General features: G+C 40.3%; 1 protein-coding gene across 1 annotated transcript in view; it reads right to left on the bottom strand.

The window, feature by feature from the left end:
- The window catches only part of Vps13c (vacuolar protein sorting 13 homolog C), a 95,021-nt gene that overhangs the window by 49,620 nt on the left and 20,608 nt on the right, over window positions 1–24,793 (bottom strand). The window contains exons 15-31 of the mRNA XM_028866011.2: window positions 24,016–24,169; window positions 21,820–21,899; window positions 20,030–20,089; window positions 18,557–18,716; window positions 16,780–16,896; window positions 15,312–15,415; window positions 14,982–15,149; window positions 14,209–14,513; window positions 12,042–12,189; window positions 11,353–11,461; window positions 8,277–8,410; window positions 6,363–6,519; window positions 5,487–5,566; window positions 4,518–4,577; window positions 3,458–3,620; window positions 1,437–1,550; window positions 71–174 (exon numbers count right to left, since the gene is read on the bottom strand). Coding sequence (XP_028721844.2) covers window positions 71–174; window positions 1,437–1,550; window positions 3,458–3,620; window positions 4,518–4,577; window positions 5,487–5,566; window positions 6,363–6,519; window positions 8,277–8,410; window positions 11,353–11,461; window positions 12,042–12,189; window positions 14,209–14,513; window positions 14,982–15,149; window positions 15,312–15,415; window positions 16,780–16,896; window positions 18,557–18,716; window positions 20,030–20,089; window positions 21,820–21,899; window positions 24,016–24,169 — 2,217 coding nt within the window. The remainder of the gene's footprint in view (window positions 1–70; window positions 175–1,436; window positions 1,551–3,457; window positions 3,621–4,517; window positions 4,578–5,486; window positions 5,567–6,362; window positions 6,520–8,276; window positions 8,411–11,352; window positions 11,462–12,041; window positions 12,190–14,208; window positions 14,514–14,981; window positions 15,150–15,311; window positions 15,416–16,779; window positions 16,897–18,556; window positions 18,717–20,029; window positions 20,090–21,819; window positions 21,900–24,015; window positions 24,170–24,793) is intronic.

A 24,793-nucleotide genomic window follows, 5' to 3' on the forward strand; every position in this document is an offset into this window, starting at 1 on the left:
GCGGACAAATAAATGGCGGCATCTGGTCCCCAAACAACACACTCCAACAGGACATCGGCTTTGTAATTACCTTTTTGTGAATGGACAGTGAATCAACATTCATAACTATGATGTTCTCCAGTCTGGCAAACACATCAGTCTCCTTTGGCTTCACAGAAATAGAGGCATCCATTCCTACAGGAGACATGCCATTTACAGATATTTCCTTTTTGCTAGCAAACTTAAATGCATTAACATACTACTGAGATACAGGTAAATAAAAATTACTACCAGACATGCTCACACAACTACTTCTCATGTATGAGACACCTTAAAAAAGGGGCTGTACCCCTTTTAAGTCAGCATATACCTTGTCCATAAAAGTCAAGAAAACTTAAAATATAAAAGCCACTAAGTTTTAAATAAAGTAATGTCATTTCTCTGAAAACAATATCCTATGCATGTGAGATCAGAGCCACTCCCTTGGGGGACAGTATTTTCCAATGCACTTCACAAATACATGTTATTAAAACTGTAATAAGTGTCATCTTATGGCTAGGAATTATTTCTACAATAATTTGTATCTACAATCTTCTAAATTTTAAAAAGTTTGTCATGCTCATGATATCAAAGACATAAGAGTTGTTTTTTTTTTTTTTTTTGAAAACCACTGCTCCTCATGGGAGACTGCCTACAGCTACAGGCATATTGACTGAATGTTGCTGATTTTCCAACCTTCTAGAACTGTCCACACACATATAAATGTATTAAATGTCACCCTCATAACAACCGTGTCTCCACTTACAGGGGGAAGGAAGGTAGAGAAAGTTAAATTAATTTCTTCCACATTGGCCAGTGGTCAGCTTCAAGGTCTGAGCCACTGCGGGCTTCCTAGAACCTACTGCATAACCTGAGGCTGAAGTCTCGACTCAAGCTGTTGACAAGAAAAGTTTCAAACGTCTTTCACAAGCTGGGCAGTGGTGGTGCATGCCTTTAGTCTCAGCACTCGGGAGGCAGAGGCAGGCAGATCTCTGTGAGTTCAAGGCCAGCCTGGTCTACAGAGTGAGTTCTAGGACAGCCAGGGCTGCTCTACAGGGAAAAAAAAACAAAAACAAAAAAAAAACACAAAACTGTTTTTCACAAATATATTTTGCTATGTTATGTATGCTCGAGATACAAGGGAAACAAGAAAAATGACTTTTACTTTTACACTGTGAGAGTTACTATGATATTCACCTGTTTGACGTTATCTTATTCTGAAAATGCAATAAAACCGTAAGCCTCAGATGTATTTAAAAATTTTTTAAATTTGTGAGGACCATCTCAAGTCAGCAATGAATCATAACAAGTTTACCTCTATTGCTCCAAAGTACATTTGTTCAAAGCTTGCATACATTCTTCAATATAAACAAATCTTACTAAACTTTCCAAACTACTATGGAAGAATAATTACTTACCATGTATTTTAATATCTGCTATGTTACTCTTCTGATCACAAACGAAGATGTTAAAGGCATTTAATTCAGCTGTGATCTTCAAATCAAACACATCACCTTCAGAAGTGCTGGGCACTGAAAAGCAGTGGAAATCAGTGGTCAATGATGTACAAAGACGGTAAAACACAGTTTTGAGTTCACTAATAAAAAAATCATATAATGTGCAAAAGGAACCCTTAACATCTCTATCAAGACAAGATAAATACGGATTTTGCCACTCATATAAAATGCAGCATGTTGGCCTTCAGTTATGGATAAAGGCGACCACAGCACCTAGATGGTGCTGCTCACTAGGCAGACATGGTCCTGCAGTTTTGGGTTTTCTTCTATAAAAAGAAACCCTCTAAATTAGATTCCAGAATTTGATTAGTACAAAGTTTTTAACTAGTCACATGACATACTAGATCAAAGAATAATTCATGAAAATTGAAACAGTAATGAGCAGTCAATGAAATTCCTATTATTTATTATGTCCTTTACATGTTCTTTAACTGAAGAACCAACCCAGTTTCTCTAGATTATATGCTATGGGTCCATAAGTAATTCTATGATAGAGTCACTAAGAAAAGCACATAATACGCCGAAGTTTGAAAAAAAAAGTCATCACAAAATGTGTACGTAAGAATACAGCCAGGCTAAGCATGGTAGCAAATCCTACATTCAGGAGGCTACGATGGAAAGAGTGCCTGAGTTTGAAGCTAACCTAAGCAATACAGTGAGTTCAAGCCCAGCCTGAGCTACATACAGCGAGATGTTATCTCAAAACAACCAAACAAATAAAAAAGAATCACAACTGAATGGGTTTAATTTTTTTGTGCAGTCCTGACAACTCCGTCTTCCATGCAGGAAACAGAACTTTCCTATACACAAAAAGCTTGGGGCTCTCAGTTTTTAACCCTAACATGACAGGCTGTTTCCTTTCTCAACATTTGGTGCAGGATAAACAAACCATAGAGTCAAGTTGTGCAGCAAAACCAGAGAACAGTTCGGTTGGATTACGGCTGCCTGAACACTGGCCCCCATTCACTCCGCTGTGCTGTGAATGGTACATGCATATGTTATAATGAGATGATATTTCTAAGAACACCCTCTCTTAAAGATATTAATGTGTTAAGCACATTGTGACAGGAAGTCAGGTGTGGTGGCCAAATTTAGAAAGCTCCCCCACTTAGGAGGCTGAGGCGGGAAGATCAAGAGTTCAAGCCCAGCCCGGGCTACACAGCAAGGCACCATCAAAACAACAAAGAAGAGGAAATTCTGCTTCTAACAACATTATCATCCTATGGTTTTAAAAGTTCAGATCCTTGGATCGAATAGTACTAAAAATTTTATACTTAAGATGTCAGTAAAATAGATACAATTCAATTGAATCTGGGAATAATTAGATTATACCATCTTATTACACCATCTTAAAAAATAAGTAAACTTTTTAATTAAAAATCAGGCACATGTTCTTTATTCACTTGGTATTTTATACCCAATATTTCAGACCATAAGTCATGCACCAGGTGAACACAGACCAAGTTCTATGTGTGACCGAAACAGGGATGAAATGAAAGGTCAGGGTGAATCTGTGCCATCGGTGAGATCCTCCTTCAGTGCCCAAAGGAACTCCCAAAGGCTGGGCACGGCAGCGCTGGCTGCAGAGGGCCTCTGTGGCTACGCGTGACTGTCGCCATCCTTTAACGTCTTACCTTCTTGCTTTTACTGGACAGAAGACTGCAAAGAGGTGTCAACGTAAAGAACCTACAAATTCTATTTTATGTAAGAGCCAGAGAGCGAAGCCACTGGAAGTACACGATTACTGTTAACACTTATTTCAAATTCTTCAATAAACTGCCATGTTCTCCTGTGAGAGCAGAACCCACTTTCTTCGGAAACCACCCTGAGCTGTTAGACTCAGTGAACATCGAGATGTGAACATTTATCCTAGCTTCATATACACGAGTTATTCTATGAGAGCGTATTGGAAAGACTGATACCGGCTTTGATGGCAAGACTTTTGGATTCCCCCACAAGCGGCTTCAGCTCAGATTCCTTCTGAGAGGAGGAAGGGTCGGAGGACGGGACAGCAGATGACAAAAAATCCATAAGGGAAAGTAAAGCTTCCAAATGAAGCACCAAGTTCAAAGACGAAAACGAAACCTAAGGCAATGAACATCAGAGAGGAGGATTTCAGGGATAGTCACACCATCATTGTGTGGACGATCACACCATCATTGTGGGGACGGTCACACCATCATTGTGGGGACGGTCACACCATCATTGTGGGGACGGTCACACCATCATTGTGGGGACGGTCACACCATCATTGTGGGGACGGTCACACCATCATTGTGGGGACGGTCACACCATCAATGTGGGGACGGTCACACCACTAGGGGGATGGTCATGTCATTGGGGTCACAGTCACATCACTGAGTAGTATTTCAATGTATATAACTAACACAAGAATGCCTCAACTGAGGACCCTTTCTAAATAATTAAGAATGAATTACTAATTTCATTTTAATCCTTTGTATTACTATTATACTGTCAATCCTCACCAGACAACAAACCAATGCTCTGCCCACTCCCAGTGCAGACATTAGTTCTAACCTCAGCCAAGCTTGATGAGTCTTAAATAAAGAGATGGAAGCATTCCTACACTGACTACATATGCTCAAATGGACTGTGTGTGTGTCTATATTAGGCCATGTTCTATCCTTTCCTTATCTAGACCTAAGCCAATACAGAATTCAAATGTTCAATGCTGCCATCAACATCAGGCCAAATAACTACAGTAGGCTAAAGTGAACAAAATCTCAAAATAAAAATTACTTGTATATTCCACAAATAATAATTAATTCACATTTTAAAATAATATTTTCAGAAACAAGTTTTGGCAAGACTATTATTTCAATTCTATATACACTAATTTTAGATCTATTACTACTGCTCCCAATTCTAAGTTTAGGTCTTGCATCTTACAACTGAAAGTGGCCACCAAGCTACATTTAATCATCAATAACCCAGTCTTAAGATGAATGACAAGAGACTTACCTTCAGCTTCTGTTTGGTGTTATCATGAACAGTTTTAAACTCTGGTCCATCACTGTCTGCCTATAAGCAGTTGATAATTAAACCACTGAGTTAAAACAGTAGAAGTTCACACATTGGAAAACACATATATTTCACATCTTAAAGTATGCTATTAAGAGATGACAAACACGTTTCTTAGAGGCAAATAAAAATGTGCCCTCAAAAGTGACCACATAAACATGCTCTACATTCTACAGATGCAAAATCTCCAATTCCTTATTCTACCCTGGATATGTCAGTGCATCTAAATAGGTGGGCTGTGGAAAAGGCTGCTATCTCACTTATAACACACTTCTCTTCGGGATACGGCACAGCTTTGAACTGTTCACTCCCATTTATTCAATAGCTCCAGAGCAGCTCATTAAGTTAGTGGAGTATAAAGGATTTTGACATGCTTCCATAATTCATCATCAACCAACTAGGACTGAAAAAAAAAACTTAGGAGTGGAATCCAAGTATTAAGTATGAGGGGAATATAAATAACTTCTCATACTTTGATATTAACCACAGAAATGAAATGAGGTACTGTGATGCTTAGCTTTAATTGTCAACTTAACAAAACCTAGAATCATCTGGAAAGCAAGTCTCAATGAGGGTTGTCTATATTAAGCTGGTCTGTGGGCATGTCCGTATAGGATTGTCTTCAGTGAACTGATATGGACAGCACCATTCCCTAGGCAAGGGAATAATAATAATAGTGGAGAAATGAGCTGAGCACAAATGAGCAGGCAATATGTATGTGTTCATTTCTCTCTGCTCCTGACTGTGGATATGTGATGCCACTGGGCGTTTCAAGTGCCTGTCCTGATTCACCTACAATGATAGACTGTAGCCTGGGATTATAAGGTAAAATAAATCTTTTCTCCACTAAACTGCCTTTCTGTCAGAGTATTTATCACAGCCACAGAATGAAACCAGAACAGGTGGTACCTTAGTGAACAGCATTTTCAGGAGGGTTCCATCAGACACATTAGAGGAGTTGACAATGTACAGAGGCTCGCCTTTAGAATCTGGAAGGAAAAGGAAAATCCGATCCATGTCATCCCTTCAGTACTTCAAGCATCTTGTAACAGAGAACCAGCCAGTTACACAGAGAAATGCTAACGAGAGAACTGTACACAAAACAGGCAAATGTATTACACTGTCTATAAATCGTATCTCAACAAGTCTAGCTTTGAAAACCTGGAAAGAAAAAGTGAAAGACTGAAAACTTAACAACAGATCAGCACTAGTCAGTAACAGCTCATACACTAGTCCTACAGGTATGACCCTCGCATGAACAAACCCTAACATGAGACACGGCAGCCATAAAACACAAGAAGGGATTATTCTCAACCCAAATTTATCTTCTCAAAGATGATCCACAGAGTCCTTAGCAGGTTTAAACAAACGGGAACTATAAAATTCAGAAGGCTGCAAATTTCAAAGGTGAACTTAAAAAATCCAGGATACCCACTAAACAGCGACTTCACAGTCACCTGGGAGGCAGTGAGACTGGCAGCTGAAGCTAAGTGTCTCCCTCTATATATTTACATTTTGTTTAATGTTTACTTTTTATGAGCACTTACCAATGTCATTCAAAAGAGTCCTTAACGTTCATGTAATGTGCAAGTAAATCAACGTAAAGTTAGGCTTCCTAGTAAATGAACTTCTCAGAAGGGGTCTTTGTGCTTTATTCCACCATCACCACCACACTGGCCATGTAAGGAACACACACACACAGCAGGCAGAGCGCGGGATGTAGCGCTGTGTTTATCTGGTTATGAGGCCTGCACTGCCTTTCCACAGACGGGCCTGCGCACCTACCAGGAAAATCAAAGCACCGCATGCTAATTTCTCTCAGGTAAGCTTCAGCAGTCATGTCGTGGGCTTTTACTTTCGCTTCCAACCCAAGATGCAGGATCTTCAGTTCATGTAAGGGCGCGCCTTTCTTTTCCGCTTTCTTCATCAACGTCACCACAACCTGAAAGAATGAGGATGGATTACCACAAACTGCTTCACTAGTACACAGTGACAATAGGGACTGAGTAACTACACGTAGTCACATGAAGAAACTCACACGAGGAAAAGATATTCTGAGGCTGAGAATCACCTATCATTAATTACCTTACATATATTTCAGATTTTTGAGACATCACCACTATTTTCTAGACATTTTCAAAGGTGAAGTACCAAAAAAAAAAAAAAAAAAAAAAAAATGGTGGGAAGGGATAAGAGAGTGGCAAGAAGGGAGGCAGGCAGTGGTCAATCCTAGAAATCCTAACTGATCAACAGCTCCTGTCTGAAATTCTGTTGAAAGCAGCAGCTAATTTTCACACAAATCCTCAAGGAAGGCTTCTTAACCTTGGGCTACTGAGTGGGCTGCTATCCTGAGCGTTAATAGGTCATTCACAGCACTCCTGTCTCTACCCACTAGGTGGCAGTCTTCCCGTATATAGCGACAGTACAATGCCAAATACCCCACCTGGCAAACAAATCCCTTCCCTCCAGCCCAACCAGATCCACAGGTTATCTTAGTGTATATAAAAAATGCCCACCCTTTCAATCTATACCCACCCTTTCTCTCCATGCCCACCCTTTCTCTCCATGCCCACCCCTTCTCTCTATGCCCAACCTTTCTCTCTATGCCCACCCTTTCTCTCCATGCCCACCCCTTCTCTCCATGCCCACCCTTTCTCTCCATGCCCAACCCTTCTATCTATACCCACCCTTTCTCTCCATGCCCACCCCTTCTCTCCATGCCCACCCTTTCTCTCCATGCCCACCCCTTCTATCTATGCCACCCTTCTCTCCATGCCACCCCTTCTATCTATGCCACCCCTTCTCTCCATGCCCACCCTTCTCTCCATGCCCACCCCTTCTCTCCATGCCCACCCTTTCTCTCCATGCCCACCCCTTCTATCTATGCCCACCCTTCTCTCCATGCCCACCCCTTCTCTCCATGCCCACCCCTTCTCTCCATGCCCACCCTTCTCTCCATGCCCACCCTTTCTCTCCATGCCCACCCTTTCTCTCCATGCCCACCCCTTCTCTCCATGCCCACCCCTTCTCTCCATACCCACCCTTCCTACCTAACCCCAGGCCCTTTCTTCACTCCATTTTCTCAAACTATTACTTTTCTTTCCAAACTCCACTCAAATGTCACTTCCTCCCAGAAACCTTCCCCAGCCCTCTCAGCCTGCTCAGATGCCCAGTACTACCATCTACACCACAGGCTCTCACAGTAGCCTACCCTGAGCATATTTTAATGGAAATACAAAACTGTATTTCGAATCTAGATATTTTCTAATGTGTCCTTAGCCCTGGTACATACATGGGACAGTGGCAGAACAGATAAGGAAGAAAATCATACTGAAGTAATATAGCATTTTTAAATGCACACGATCTGTGCTTTATTCTACAGAGAGTTCTTAACATTTATTTGCAAAAGATTTTTCTATTTCCCTCGCTTGTCTTTCTTACATGAAAACATTCCAACATCCTATAATGACTAAAAAGCAAGTTACAGGAAATTCTTCCACTTTCTCTAAAAAACACTGGATCCCTAAAATGTAATTGGTCCTTAGTAAGTCCTCAAAGTTTAAAGCACATACTATCACATTAACAGTCTAAGATTTTTCTCATACATATCAATTATCTACAAATTTAGCTTAACAGAAACAACAGAAATATCCATAACCTGTTCACTGCACTTCGTAAAAGGGGATGAAAATTACACACCTCCTTAATTTCAAAGTTTAACAGGACATTAATGATGTCTATGGATCTGGTCTCTTCCACTCTGGCTGGTGACGCATCCTGCGTGGTGTGTACGCCCTGTGGCATGGAGACCTCTCGGCATGCTTTCGTTCCACCTAAAGATGGTAAACAGAAATCCGTGCTTCTATTCACGCCTTTCTTTCACAAACACTTGCTGTAAACACGCATGAGCACTCTGAAGATCCACAAATCCGTAACAGTTCTCAGCCTTAGCAAACTCATGGTTTAGTAAAGAGACACACAGGCTGAAAGTCAACCGGAAGAATGGAGTTGTACCTATTCACAGGAAACAGGCAAATGCCAATAGGCTGTACATAAAATGCAGAGAGAAGTCAGGGAGATAAATATTAACACAGACGAAGCACCCACACAGTTTTGGAGTTCCTCACAGAAAAGAGAGCCCACCTTTTTAAAGGTAAGAAATGATGGGAAACCATACAGAGATGGCGCATGACAGGGTGTGCAAACTGGACTGTAGTATGGCTAAGGCATGAGGCGGGTAACTAGAGATAAGGCTAAGAAAGGAAGGGCCAGGCATGCCAGCCTAGGGAGGAAAAGAAAAGCTCCATGGCTATGATGCTGTTCTGAAACACATACCATGAAGGGCAATACAACTGTTTCCTAACCAATAACACACAAGAATAATAAAGCTATCATTTGTTATATGTGCACCCTCACACATGGTTCTAGACACTGAGCAAGAAGCTATGCATAGACTGTCCTGCTGAAGTCTTAAAACACCCCTCTAGGGAGAGAACTTCATTGTCCCCATCCCACAGATGAACATGTTAATTTTTTTAGACAAATTTGGTACATTGCCTAGTGTCATATGCGAACGCTGGAGTCCAAGTTCATCAGTCTGACTTGACAGCCTTCACTGTCTACTACATAACTACATTATTGTAATTCACATCATCTTGACCACCACACCACAGCCCTGCACTGTAACCTACACTAGAAACCCACATGGAAACCCATGCTACACTACACATTAAGACCTTTGGGAAGGCAATACAGAGAGCAAAGTATTATCATCTTAGTCCAGAATCACCTCAAATAAAACGTTACTGTTTTTACAGGTTTGGAGGGTCACAAGAGAAGACACCCACAGTAAGGGGCTGCAGGAAGGGCTCAGCAGCTAGAACACTTGCTGTGAAAGCAAGAGGATCTCTAAAAAACCAAGTAAGGAACCCCAAAAGGTGAGATGGCTCACCTGTAATTCCAGTCTCACAAGGCAGAGACAGGGATTCCCCATAGCAAAGACCACTACAGAAGCCAGCTGAATGAATCTCATGAATCATAAACAAGAAATCAAATATCAAGGGCAGACTTTTCATGGCTCCGTTTCTATGAAATAATGAAAAAGTAAAATCAAGCCATCGACAGGGTCACAAGTCAGAGTAGCAGTGACCTCAGAGTGGATTATGAGGCAGACAGGGTCTATCCTAACAGGAAGGGGACCCAGGAAGGCGTGCTGAGGAGCACACTGCATTTGCTCAAGGCGATTACATGAGGTAAACAGTTGGAGGCCGATGCTTAGACTTTTATACAATCGAAAAGGGCAGTGAAATAGTTTTCACTCAGTCAACAGGCAAAGTTTCAAAAAAATTTGATAAAACTGTTAGAAAGCTACAGAAAAACAACAGTTGTGCTAAGTACAAGTTCCTTTAAAGCCATCAAAGTTTAAATGGATCAAAACACATTAAATTCATGTATGGAACTCTCGAACAAAGTTTTAAATTTTAAGTTAAATCAATTTATTAAAACCTATAATAGTAGTTAGATTTAAATGATATTAATAAAGATTACATACCCTTTCACTAGTGTGGCCCTACAGAAACACAGGAAGAGTAGATATGTGAGGACATTTCAGCGCAACATGGCTAACAGTGAAAAAGTCAACCTGAAATGTCCAAAAAATTATGATTCTTCAACAGAACCTAGTGCAAGGAAGCTATTTTTTAAAAGATGACAGAGGGAAGCAGGTGGTGGGGGCGCACACCTTTAACCCAGCACTCGGCAGGCAGAGGCAGGTGGATTGGATCGCTGAGTTTAAGGCCAGCCTAGTCTACAGATGGAGTTCCAGAACAGCCAGGACTGTTACATAGAAAAACCCTGTCTTGAAAAACCACACACACACACACACACACACACACACAAAAAGACAGAAGTCAAGACACAGCATATACACAAGTAAGAAATATATAGAATTACAACTGTTAATTTTGGAACATATCAGCAAAGCGCAGTGGGCACACACACACACACACACACACACACACACACACACACACACACCAACGCTTGTTTGAAAAAAAAATAGATACATCTTGTGTGCATAATAAATTCATAAATTCATTGTGTGTATATATATATATGTGTGTGTGTTATTCATACATATATATAACAGCTTTAAATATTATAACTTTTTTAATTTAAGTAAAAATGGCCATAATTAATAATTTAAACTGTTATTGTTATTTTTATTTTAATATACTATATTTACTATCTTTGGAGGGTGATAATTTATTAATAATTTAAATTTGTATACTTTACCACTGTATTATTTAAATAATACTAAATTTTTTTTTAATACACAAATTAGTATGTTTTACAGAAATCCACACTGGTTAATGGCCAGCCTTCCTAACGACCTTCTCTGAGCTCAAGCAGTCTGGAAAACATGTTAATTGGCAACTGTCTGCTTAACTAAAAAGAGAGAATAACCTCCAGTCACTTTCATTCAACCGCATCTTGTTATTTTTCTTGGTAAAACAAATCACAATCTGCAAATAAGTATTTTTTTCCCTACATTTTATTGTGTTTCAGGCTGGAGATATAACTCGATAGTACACCATGTTCCTCAGCATATGTAAGACCCTGGTTCAATCCCTACTATGGTTAAAAAAAAGAAACCATTTAGATTAGAAAACAACATTCAGTGGCTACCGAATTGTAAAAAGATGTGTGTGTGTGTGTGTGTGTGTGTGTGTGTGTGTGTGTGTGTGTGTGTGTGTGCGTGCTGTCAGTCTCTTACCTATCTCTTGTACTCTAGGTTTCCCTTTATCCAAGTCTCCAGTGGCCTCACCAAGATTTTCTGCCAGTATTCTAAACAGAAGATTAAGATCCTCTTGATTGAGACTAACCTGTGAAATAGGTGACGAACAAAACATTCATTTTAAAATGAGATAACTACAATATAGCAAGCAAATTCTCAGCACCAATCCCGACAGTAACTGAGAAGTGGAAAAATCTCCACCCATGGATTTTACCACTTGCTTCACTTTAACCTCTGCAATTTTAAATAAAATGATAAAACACATAAATCATAAAAATCTGCAAATCAATATTAACTCTATTGACTGCTTTTTACTTAAAGTTAATTGTACTTAAAGAAATCTAATTCATTTTTAAAATAGCAAGTTCTGGAAACTCATCCTTAAAGAGTACTATAGTTTACCTTAAGCATACTTTGACCTCCTTAAAAACAAATGTGTAAATAATACACATTATGAAAAGAGAATATAACAATAATTTGTGCACAGATTTTTGCAATGGGTGTGTAGCAGATTCAAAAGTCACTAATACTTAACTGAAGATTAAATTCTATTGGAGAGATTAATGTCCTTGTTGGACAAAGTTTCAACACTCAGTAAAATCTGCATTTCCCTTGGGTGCATATGAGAAAGCTTTCAGGGTTGAAATTGTTTTCATTCATGTACTTACATTCATTGAATCAAGACACCCTTTAATTTCTACAACAGGCATCTTATGGTACCAATTTGCAGCCAGATTCCGATTTACAGAAAACTCCAAGTTAATTGGGTGCAACAGCTGAATATCAGGATGGGAGACGCCTGGCTGAATTGTTGTCCTAGGAAAAGAGAGAATGCACCATCACAGGCCATCACAGAAGACAATGAACCATAGCATCAGTTAGAGTGCCAAGCATTAACTGCTGCTCTAGACACTAATTCATAACACTGCAGCTTGAGGGGTTTCAGCCTATAATCCACTAATAGACACAGATTAAAATATGTGAGAAACCTTGAGCCATTAGGAAAACTTTTTTCCCAAGACAGCATTTTTCTGTGTAGCCCTGGCTGTCCCGGAACTCGCTCTGTAGACCAGGCTGGCCTCGAACTCAGAGATCTGCCTGCCTCTGCCTCCTGAGTGCTGGACTTAAAGGTATGTATCACCACGCCCAGTTAGGAAAACATTTCTTTTTCTTAAAACTGTAGAGAGGAGAAAAACTTAGCTAAAGGTTTGGTTTGGGTTTTTAATTCACAACGCTGCAGATACACAAGAAATAATCAAATATATTAGTCTAGGGATAATATAGTTTGTGTCACATTACAATCCTTTAGTCAATGATGGGCCACATCTACCTGAGTCCTCTGCTAAGACAATGGAGCAGAAAGGTCCTATTGCTTGGGGACCATGCACCTTTCCCAAAGTCAACTGCAATGCATTTACTTCTGTGTTTGTGGAGAAATTGGAGTAGATGGCCTACCAGACTACCCATCATCCACATAATATACAAACAATTCTACCCCTCATACATCTAAAATTTGGGCAATTATGTACAGTACATAATGTCCCACAAGATCATAAATGACCCCATCAGTGGTCCCCTCACTCATTTTCTACAATTTTAGAATCCACTCGTTCCACTTAGAAGAATAATCACCACTTAAAAAATGGCATCTTACACTTGGAGCAGACTCATCCAGGTCACATCTACTGTGTCGTGTCTGCACTGGTACACCTGGAAGGACTCTAGGCTTGATTACAATCACACTGTGATGCTCTCACAATGACACAATCACGGAGCGTGCCTTCCTCAGCACGCATGCTTGTGGTTAAGCAGAGAGCAGCAGGGTATTTGTCAGTAATGAGACCGAACACAACATCAGTGAGGAAGCAGCAGCAAAGTGAGATCAGAAAGTCAGAAGGCCAGCTGTCACTAAAGCGTTTCAGAAAGCTCCCACCAGGGGTTAGCTACTTGACTTAGCCTACAGTTGTCTTTTTATACTTTTTTATAATTAAATTGCCTTCGATAGGATGAAAATCATTTTTAAATCTTGTGTCTTCACATGCCACACAGCATGAGCACTGAGGACACGGTATGACTCACAGTGATTCTACCACGATGTGTAAGCTCAGGAAACCACGGGTAACCATTCCTAAGGAGAGCCAGACAGTGCTCTTCAAACCAACCAACCTCATATAGAAGTAAAGGTCTGCTGGTATAGAAATCACCTCAATAGGGAGGGCACAAATGAATGCCATGTGTGATTCTGGGTGGGAGCAGGGAGAGGGGGGTCACAACAGTGGACATCACTGCAAAAACTGACACAATCTCAATACTGACTCACATTACATAGCATGACAATATTAATTTCTAGAAACTACTGTTTATATCATGGGTAATATAAGAATAAAATCCCATGCTTTTGAGAGACACGGGCTAAGGCATTAGAGACAAAGGATTAAGATGTGTGTTTTATTATTCTATTCTGTCTCGCTCAATCTTTTACTTTTAAGATAGTGTCTCACTGTGTAGCTCTGGCTGTCCTGGAACTTGATATACAGACCAGGCTAGCCTTGAACTCACAGAAATCCACCTGCTTCTGCCTCCCAAATGCTTTAATTAAAGGTATGCACCATTACACCTGTATAGATGTCTATTCTCAAACAGTTAACAACCACTGTTTTGAACAACAACATATAGGAATTAGAGAAAATGTAAACAAATTGGTGGCTCTACATGGAGGTTGTATATACACATATACACTCCAGCTGATCAGAAAATGGTTCTTTGTAACAAAAGCAGGGTATACAAATATCACGAGACACGACCCTTCAGACCATAGCTACTGAACATGCATACCTAGAGAGTTTCAGCTTCGTAAGCTGCACTTCCATCTTGTCGATTACTGGAGGATTTACGGCGTCCTCACCAGACACCAGACTGAACTGATTGTGAACTCTAATTAACCCAAGGTCTACCACGACAGCATTGGTGGAGATGGAGGACTGGGGAATGACAATGACTGGAGCTTTCAAATCAATATTGATGGAAACACGAAAACTCCTCTGGGCGAGATCTTTCACGCTCGTGGCAGCCTTTTCCGCAGCCTGGGCAGTGGCGGCACTCAGCGCCTCTTTGGCCACCTGGAAATTGTTCAGGAAGTTCTGTGGACAAAATGTAAAGGGAGAAATTCAGAAACAGGGCCATCTGTAAGTAAGCCGACCTCCTGCTAGCTCACATGCAATTTCCTCCACCAGAGTCCTCCGAGTTGAGCCCTGTTTTTCTCATGAAAGGAAGGAATCAAGAAATCTCTCCTCAGTCATGAGCTGACCAGCTCTGACTAGTGATCTCTCACTGAGCAGGGTGTGAAGATAAACTCATCCTCAACGCTCTGACACTCAGATAATTGTTGTCTTCTGTGTGTTCTAGAAAACTAACTTCAATCACAGATAAAAATCATTCAATGACTTAGACGTCAAGTGTTAAAGAGGGCTTTCCACGGCTACTTTCATACATTCACACCAGGCATAATCAAAATATCCACCACCCAAAACCCAATGTTCACAACAAACGTAATCGTGACACTTAACGGCTTCTACCGTGAAATGTGAACATATAAACACTGACTTTACCAGCAATGACATAAGGAACTTATGAAGGTAGACGATCTGAATACAGCCGACGTGCAATGCCACCACACCATCCACGGTGGACATGTCAGTGTAGGAATCCCCTTCAGTAGCATCTGGATACAAATCCAGGTTAAAACGAAAAACTTCATTTCCGACTATAGATACAGCCTGAAAAAACAGAAATGTGAAAGTACTCTGCCCAGAAAAGCAATTACAAAATAAAGCCCCAGAGAGAAAAGGCCTGTAATTATAACCTTTATAGAAATAAATTTAATTTTTAAAATAAAATCCCTATGCAATAATAATAACTATCTGTTCAGTGTTACATACTTTCTTATGAACTGTTTTGGGGTCAACATCTGTGACAATAATGTTTTCCAGCCTGGCAAAAAGTGACTGCTTTTTTGACTGAAGAGAAAAGGAAGAATCAAGGCCTGAAAAAGAAAAAGTAATCATTATAATTTCTATAGATATAATATTTATTTTCATTACATTATATGATTTGGGGATATATAGAATGTATGAACTCATAATTAGTAAATTTCATGTTAAATATTCTTAGTTTTCTAAACACCAAACTTACATATTGGTTAAAATCTGATTGCATGAGCTCCATCCCTTACTAAGGAACAGTTGATAGTAGATTGGTGAGAAAGGATCACTGTTCTTTGGGGATGCGGCCCCTGGGAGGTTGGCCATGCTCCCCCGAGTGGCCCCACTTCCATGCATATTTGGGCAGCACTAACGGGATTTAGTAGGTTACTAAGTGTAATAAGGGGATATGAAGAAGGGAGGGGACCCAGTGGGAGGAGCTGAGAGGAGCCACAGTGGGGCATTGGAAGTAGCTATGCTCATCTTTCAGTGTATGTATGTATGTATGAAATTCTCAAAGGATCAAAGAAATAGAAAAACACACTAAGTTTATCATTTCTCCTTCTACACTGAAAAGACTCCTATTATCTTGGGTGTGCAATAAAGACTGCTAAAAACCAAAAGCAATAAAACAAAGTATAATTAGATAATTATGTCCAGTCTCCCAGGAGGCAAAAAATCTACTGCACAGAAATCAATTCAGGATAAGTAAACATAAAGTAAATTTTATACCTTATAGATACTAAGCCATTTACATGGGGAATGTGCTGTCCAGTTTCATGTCAACTTGACACAAGCTAGAGACACTTGGGAAGAGGGACTCTTAACTGAGAAAAACGTGGCCATAAGACTGGCCTGTAGGAAAGTCTACAATGCATTGCCTGAATGACTGATGTGGGTGAACCCAAACCATGGTGTGTGGTGCCACCCCTGGGCTAGTGGTCCTGGGTTGTAAAAGAGAGCAGACTGAGCATGCCATTGGGAGCAAGCTGGTAAGCAGCACTCTTCTACGGCTTCTGCTTCAGTTCCTGCCTTCCCGTTCCTGCCCTGTCTTCCTGCCATGATGGACTGTGATATGGAACTATAAGCTGAAATGAACCTTTCCTCCCCAGCTTGTGGTCCTAGTGTTCATCACAGCAGAAGATGCCCTGCCTGACAGAGGCTATAACAGTTTTATGAACAAAGTTTAAATAAGTGGGTGTATTACCAGTTTGGAAAGTACAGAAATAAAAACTACACTAACCAGAATTAGGCCATCATTAATCCTAGGAAGAAAACATGCAGTTCAGGCATACCCTGCCAACCGTGTGCGGTTCACAGCCCTCTATCTGTATATTCTTTAACATTGCAATAAAGAGAACAGGAACAGAGGGCAGAGGAGAAAATACTTATTGTTAAACAACTGTTAAATACTGTGACACTTTACCTTGTATCTTGATTTCAGCAATATTGCTCTTCTCATCACAGACTGTGACACAGAACGCATTCAACTTGGCAAACAGCCTAAAGCCAATAATGTCACTATCTCTAGAGGACACCATTGCTAAAAATAAAAACAATGGATTTTAGTAAGCTAAATTCTACAGAAGTTTCTTCAAATATTTTACATAATATATAATATATGAATATAAAATTTAAAGTACATATTATATAAAACATACATATATAAAAATGGTCTAAAGAAAATAGAACATAAAATTCAAAAACACAAAAAAAATAATGTGCCTAAAATCACACAGCTTAAGTAACATAGTCAGAATACGAACTAAGTTCTTTTGATCCAAATTCTAGATTCTCAGCCAACAAGATGCAATCACTAAGGTGCTGAAGAAATGTTTCAAAGAACGTGGGATCCCAGCAACCACCTGGTGGCTCACAACCATCCATCACTCTAGTTACAGAAGATCCAATGCCCTCTTTTGGACTCCACCAGCACAGATCACATGTGGTACATAGACAGACAGAACACCCAACACATGTAATCAGTTAGTCCCTGTCTTCATGTCTTCCAGTCTCTTTCTTCAAAGACTAATTGTATTTACTGCTGTGGAACAATCTTTGTACATGTAAATATGTATTGCTTTCATTGTTAGTAAAAAGCTGATTGGCCAATAGCTAAGCAGGATTTTGGGGGCAGAGGGAATGCTGGGAAGAAGAAGGGCAGAGTCTGAGAAGTCATGAGCCAGACTCAGAAGAAGCAACATGGGAAGTTCATAGATGAGGTAAACGAGCCTCAGGGAAGCACATAGATTAATAGAAATGGGTTAATTTAGGTTGTAAGAGCTGGTTGGAGACAAGCCTAAGCTTTTGGCTGAGCATTTATAAATAATAGTAAGTCTCTGAATGGTTATTTGGGAGTGACTGCTGCCAAGACACAGAGAAGCTCTGCCTACATATTGCTTATATTTGCTGTGTGTGTGTGTGTGTGTGTGTGTGTGTGTGTGTGTGTGTGTGTGTGTGTGTGTATGTGTGTTGCTTTATTTATTTATTTATTGAGACAAGGGCTTTGTATGTTGCCCACCCAATGTGGCTAGAAATCATAGTCTTCCTGCCTCAGCCTCCCAAGTGCTGAAACTACAAGTATGTGTCACCACCTATCCATTACACCTACTTTATGCAGCAGCTGACCACATATGATTCAACTGAGGAAAAGCAGAGAAGCAGAGGTAACGGGATTCCAATAACTGAAGCGGCTGATCCTAACATTCCTCACTTAGCACTAAAATTTTAAAACCCTTGCAAAAAAGGAACACAGACATCTTTTCCATAGTATAGTTTGAACCTGAAATGCCCCCCAAAGAGGGACATGAGTTGAAGATCTGGTTGCTGACTGTGGAGATTTGTTTTTTATCCTGTTTGTTGTGAAAGAGAGTGGAATACAATGACTCTGAACTTTCACGAATGGATTAATCCATTCATGGGTTCATAATCTAATGGTATTATTGAGAGGTAGCGTGCTGGTGTGCCTTTGTGGGGCACAGCTTATCTTCAGACCGCCTCTGTCTGTCTGCCTCCTATCCACCACAATCTCTACCATGTGCTTCACCATCATGTTCTGCCTGGCAGCACACAGGCTCAGAACCAACAGAGCCATGTACATGTCTGTGGACCGACATCTCTGAAACAGTAAGCAAAACAAATTTTTGCCTTCCACTGGCTATTCTCTAGGTGTCTGTCACAGAGAACACTGACAATTCACACACCTTTCTGCAGGGGAGAGTTCTTCTGTTTCTCAGTTGCAGCCTGTGCCTCCTTGACAGCACCTGTGTTCTCAGTATCTGATGGGATGATGCTTGTCAAGTAGTTCAGGGAAGACAGAAGAGCTTGTGTTTGCAGCATCAGATTCAAAGATGAAAAGGCCACCTGAAAGTATTTTGCAGAGACAATTAGTTCTTTCCCAGTTGCCATCTGTGACCTCAGCAAAGGCTGCCTCCGTCACAGGAAAGAAGAGAGACAAAGGTCCATGACTCCCCGGTGCAGGGACATAAAGAAGGCAAATGAGACCTTCATACTCCAGGACTCGGGAAAGCATCACAGCAACTCACTCCACTCCCAAGCAAAATGGTCATGGAGCTAGCAACTGCCTCTGCCGGCCATCTGCACAGCCAACACATGTGGCTTCCCGGATCTGTAACGGGCTCACAGATCACAGAAAATGCTGTCTTGGTATGAAGTTCCAGAATCACCATGTGATTACAAATGCAGCATCCATGACCTTTAAGCTTAGGGAGCAGAACCGTGAACATGAACATGGTCTCAAGTATGAAGTGATCTTCTAAAACATGGTAAAGGTCTTACCATTTAAAATCAGAATAGCAGGTCTGATTCACAGAGGAAAGCATTACATTTAAGACATGACTCCTGAGAGCTAACTAGCATCACAAATTTGCTCCTATGGGTTTGTGGTTTTATGAAAGCAAACTGAAACAAAAATTTGCTTATAAAAACAAAAGAACTAAGTAACCAAAAAAAAAAAAAAGGAAGATCCACAATATTATAGTAGATGATATCATCTCTTCCAAATGTGACCTACAGCTCATCTCACTTGTTTTTCTATCATTTATTTATTTCATGTGGTGGTGGAGGGCAGCAGACCACTGTGTGCTTGGGGAGACCAGAAGGCAACTTATGGAAGTAGGTTGATTCTCAGTTTCTACCATGTAGATTGAACTCAGGTGGTCAGGCTTGGCAGGAAGTGACTTTACCCACTGAAGGGTGGGTGAGGCAGGGTGGAATGGGGGGGGGGTCTCATTTACTTTTTAATGTAGCTCATAAGTACTTTCTGACTCTTCCTCCTCCTCTATACTTTTTACTCAAATCATAATAGCTACAGAGGTACTATAGTCTCTCACTCCTGTACTGCTAGATGGTATCAACTTGGTTTGTTTAGGATCCTCTTAGTTCTTTATAGCCAAATGCTCTGTCATGGCATCTCCTTATTTGGGAATAATACTGAGGCTCTTTAAAGCATAGACTGTGATACACAGTGAGTATTACTTTCTAAGCTGGATCACATGGAGAAGCCAGTGTAACACCTGTGGGGCTAATTTATAATTTCAGTTGGTTCTTGATCACATCTCAAATCAAATAATATTCTCCAAAAGACCCTGGAGATTTCTAGAATGGGTAACCAGAGATTTCCAGATAGGATATACCATCTTAATATAACTTCTTACCTTAATGGTTTGTTCAGTTTTTTCAAAAGTAGTTTGAAAACTAGGTCCATTCTTATCAACCTGAAAAAATAAAAGTTCCAATGAATAAATTAAGACCAAAATAAACAAATATTTTATAATCTCTCTCTCTCTCTCTCTCTCTCTCTCTCTCTCTCTCTCTCTCTCTCTCTCTGTGTGTGTGTGTGTGTGTGTGTGTGTGTGTGTGTGTGTGTGTAGAGAGAGGTGGAAGGGGCAAGGAAGGGAGAGAGAGATGAGGAAGCACATGCTTTGGTGATTTGAATGAGAACGGCCCCCATAGGCTAATATATTTGAATACTTGATCCCCAGTTGGTGGAACTATTTGGGAAGGATTAGGGGTGTGGCCTTGTTGAAAGAAGTGTGTCAAAGAAGGCTTTGAGGTTTCAAATCTTACACCATTCTGTTAGCTCTTTGCCTCCCAATTGCAGAAAAGGATGTCAGCTCCCAGCTAATGCTCCTGCACCTTGCCTATACTGCCCTGCTCTTAGCCATGATGGTCACGGATTCTAACCCTTGAAAATTGTGAATTAAGTGCTTTCTTTTATAAGCTGCCTGAGTTGTGGTGTACCTATGACAACCATATATCATTTTGTCATATTTTAAAATGACATACAAACACTATTTTTTATATCAGTGCAAAGTGCTCTTATTAAGCATGGAGGAACATTTATTCCCTCGGGGACACTAAGTATGAGAAAGAGAAACTTTGAGGGGAGAAGGTGTAAAGGTCATCTCACTCGCCCATCATTTGATGTATACACCACTCTACAAAGTTCAGTTCAATCTCCAGTGAGAGAAACATCAGTTCTCCACAAATCAAATCTCTACAGAAAACTCAGTTTTAATGGGGTCTTTGTCAAAAAAAAAAAAAAAAAACTCTCTGTCTTCATAACCACTCATTGGACTCAGCTCTGTCCTTTGGAACAAAGAGGAAATGTGAACTCAGAAGACTCCCTTCTGTGAGCAGCTTTCTGCCCTGGCTACTCCCTCTGTCTCTCCACATCCACTCTGCTCTGTGCTTTCCCTTAGAAAACCAGTCACTGTATTTTCAACCAGGCAGGATTACATTTTTTTTAAGATTTATTTTATTTATTTAATGTGCACTGTTGTCTTGCCTGTATATATTCTGTGTGAGCTTGTCAGAAACCCTGGAACTGGAGTTACAGACAGTTGTGAGCTGCCATGTGGGTGCTGGGAATTGAACCCAGGTCCTCTGCAAGAGCAGCCAGTGCTCTTAACCATTGAGCCATCTCTCCAGCTCCAGGATCACATTTAACTGTTCGTTTGCATGTCCTTTCTCTTCTAACTTACAATGACTTAGAGAATAGGGAGAAACAACTTTAACTACAAACCAAGTGCCTTACAGCATAGACATTCATGCAGACATAACCGAGGGTCAGGGAATCAACAAGAACAAAGGAAATTTCATGGGGCACGATCTTCAGTCCATCCCTGGTCCTAGCAGCTCTCCTCTGAACTCAGTCTAGTTCCACTGTCCTTTTTTAATGTAAAAGACTCAACTAACTGTCACCTATTTTCACAGGAGTCAGACCACCACCCGCTTTGCCCAGCGTTCCAACTCCTGGCTTAGCAGCCTGGCAGCTTTGTAACATCCTGTTCTCAGCAGCGAAAGCAAAAGTCCAGGAACAAGTGACTGTCCCATGACCTAACCCGAAATACACACCCAGAGCCATTAGAGAAACACAGTCATCCTCTTCCCAGGGGTACAGTGTGGGGTCCAGACAGCCATGTCATCTTCCCATGGCCCTTACCTTAATGTACTCCACTTTTAAAAGATCTAATCCAGGTTTGTCTGAAGAGCTAATCAAGTGAAGGGGCTTCTTTTTGGATCCTAGATTAAATAAATAGAGAGAACACATTTGCAGATAAGTTGCTTTTATGAAATTTTAGAGTGTTCTATATGTCTTTGTCTAGTAGTGCTTTAAGCATGTATCTGTGTACATTTTCATGTATATCTGTATACATTTTCACAGCTCTGAAGTAACCAACAGGTGTGGAAATATGTCAGCTTAAATCCTTACCTTAAACATCTAGCTTACTTAAAAACATTCCCTTCCCCTTATTCATAGTGTGCTCAAAAAAAGTCAAAACTTCTCGAGATATTCTCCAGGACGCCTGTGTATTTACAGAGCAGCAGAGTGGACTAAGGGTCTAAGAATGTGGAAATGGGAATTCTAATTCATCTCTGGCCTTAACCCAAAGCTATCAAACTTTCTCAACTACAAAACAAGGAAAATAAACTGGGACAATCTCTAATGTACTGTTGGATTCTAAAATTGTATAAAGTATTTTATTTATATTTATTAAACCCAAATAATTTAAATAATTCCTCTGCTTAAACCTGGCGGGGGCGGGGTGGGGGGAGTATACAAAAAGTCTTCTTTTTTAACAGAGGATAACAGTTAAAAAATTCTCTTTAGCAGGCTGTGGTAGTTTATAGCTGTAATCCTAGCCCTTGGGAGATATAAAGGAGTATCCTCGTAGTACAAGGCCAGCCTAGGCTACACTGTGAGTTGAAGGCCAGCATGGGCTACTTGGTTTCAAAACCTAAACAAACACCTCTTTTGAGCTCAAAACTATGCTGTGTGTACACACACACAGAGGAACTGGCTGGTCAGCCATTGAATCATGCCCGTTTTACTCTTCAGTCTGCAAATCCTGCTTCTGGAAAAACTAGAAAGCTGCCCCTGGTTTCTAGTCTTTCCCTTTTATACACTGTTTTTTAAGATTCCTTTATTTTACTTTTGTATATGACTATTTTACACGCATGTATCTATGTGCACCATATTTGTGCCTGGTGCCTTAGGAATTCAGAAGGGTCAGATCTCCTGGACCTGGAGTTACAAACAGTTTTGGATGCTGGAAATCAAACCCAAGTCCTCTGCAAGAGCAGTAAGTGTGTACAACTGCTGAGCCATCTCTCCAGCCCCCCTCCAGTCTTAACTGACATAAAGAAGAAACGCCTAGACAGTTTATTGTTTACATTCATTACTCATGTCTGCAATATGAATTCTATCATAATGTATTACCTAAGAAAATTAGTAACATGGGAAACATTTTTCTCCTCAACTGTAGTTTATTTTAGTTTCAAATGTTTTCTAAAAATCATAAAATGTCTTAATATTTGACTAAAGTATCGGGCAAACTGTTGGAGAATTTTAATTGCTGCAGACTAATTCACTAACTCATGCCTCAAATACCTGAGCTGAAAAGATATACATTGAAATGATAAACTAAAAGAGTTCACAAGAGGGTGGGCTTTGCATTTTCCCCCTTTATTTCTATCACAGTGCTTCTGTGCTGTGTGAACACTCTAATACAGCAATTCTCTACCTGGGGTCACCTAAGACCATTAGAAAACAAAGATGTTTACATTACAATTCATAACAGCAGCAAATTTACAGTTATGAAACAGCAATGTAATGATGTTATGATTGGGGGTCACCACAACGTGAGGGACTGTCTTAAAGGGTCGCAGCATTAGCAAAGTTGAGAACCATGGTTCTAGGCTTCAGTATCCTAAGTCCAGGTCTGAATACTAAAACCTGTCATGAACAAGATACAGAGCGTGAACAAGTTATTTGGGGTCCTTCAGTCTTTCTTGGTCTGTGAATGGGAATGATATTCCCTAACATCAGTGGACTTTCCTGGACTCTGAGGTAGTGGACCATAGAGTTCAAGGCTGTCAGACCCCAGTGCCAGGCTTCCAGTGTTCTAGCCAGCGTTCTATCACTTACAGTTGTCTGAACCTGAATCATCATCTGCATATTAGTGACATGTGAACTGAAGACAGTAACATGGATGCTTCACAGCCATTGTGTTACCACAGTGTAGCTATTATACCCACTATAATGCAATGAGATATTTCACTATAAATAAAACTATTCCGGACACTCAAGGGTGCTATTTTTACTACTGAGTGCTGTATCAGTTTCCATGGCCATTACCTTTAATTTCATGGTAATCCAAGCTGATTTTCCTCAAATAAGACACTGCAGTCAGGTCAAATGTCCTCATTGTTGCTTCGGTCCCTAACTGAGTGACATTAAATACTAGAACTGTCTCTTCTTCTTTCTGTTGCTTAGTGAGTTCCAAAATCACCTAAAAGAATCCACGGGGCAGTGGGAAGTTGTTGGTAAGCCATTGATAAAATGACAGAAACAAAGTCCCCACACACACACACAACACTGCAGGAGTGAAGACTCTGACCACATCCTCCCACCAGACACAAAGCCTGGATTAGCTGAGAACTCTAATATCAAGACCATAAGCACACATACACAAAGCTATAGTTCTTAATGTCTGTTTTTTAACTTAGAAAAAAACAAATGTATGGATTCTTCTGAGAGTTGCAGTCCCAGTAAAGCAAAAGGTAAGAGTGTACGTTTCCACAATATTTAAAACAGGTGTGGCACTTTTTAAAAGACAGATACAAAATAATGGTGGTTGGGGGTGGCACAGCAGTGGAAGAGAAGAGCAACCACCTGGAAGCATTTGAAGACAGAGGTCAAGGGCTCTTCTGTTACTGTGGGTCAAATTATGAAAAGAGGAGACAAGTCAAAAGCCAAGGGTAGGAAACAGACTAAGAAAATACCAATAACATTCAGATGTATCAAATCTGACATGATGAGTTAGGAAAAGCTGTCATTCTGGAATATCAAATTCAACCATGAACACCTCTGTATTATTTTGCACTTTATTATCAAAGTGATAAGTTATTATAAA

This window comes from Peromyscus leucopus, chromosome 7 (assembly GCF_004664715.2).
Source record: "Peromyscus leucopus breed LL Stock chromosome 7, UCI_PerLeu_2.1, whole genome shotgun sequence".
NCBI lineage: Eukaryota > Metazoa > Chordata > Mammalia > Rodentia > Cricetidae > Peromyscus > Peromyscus leucopus.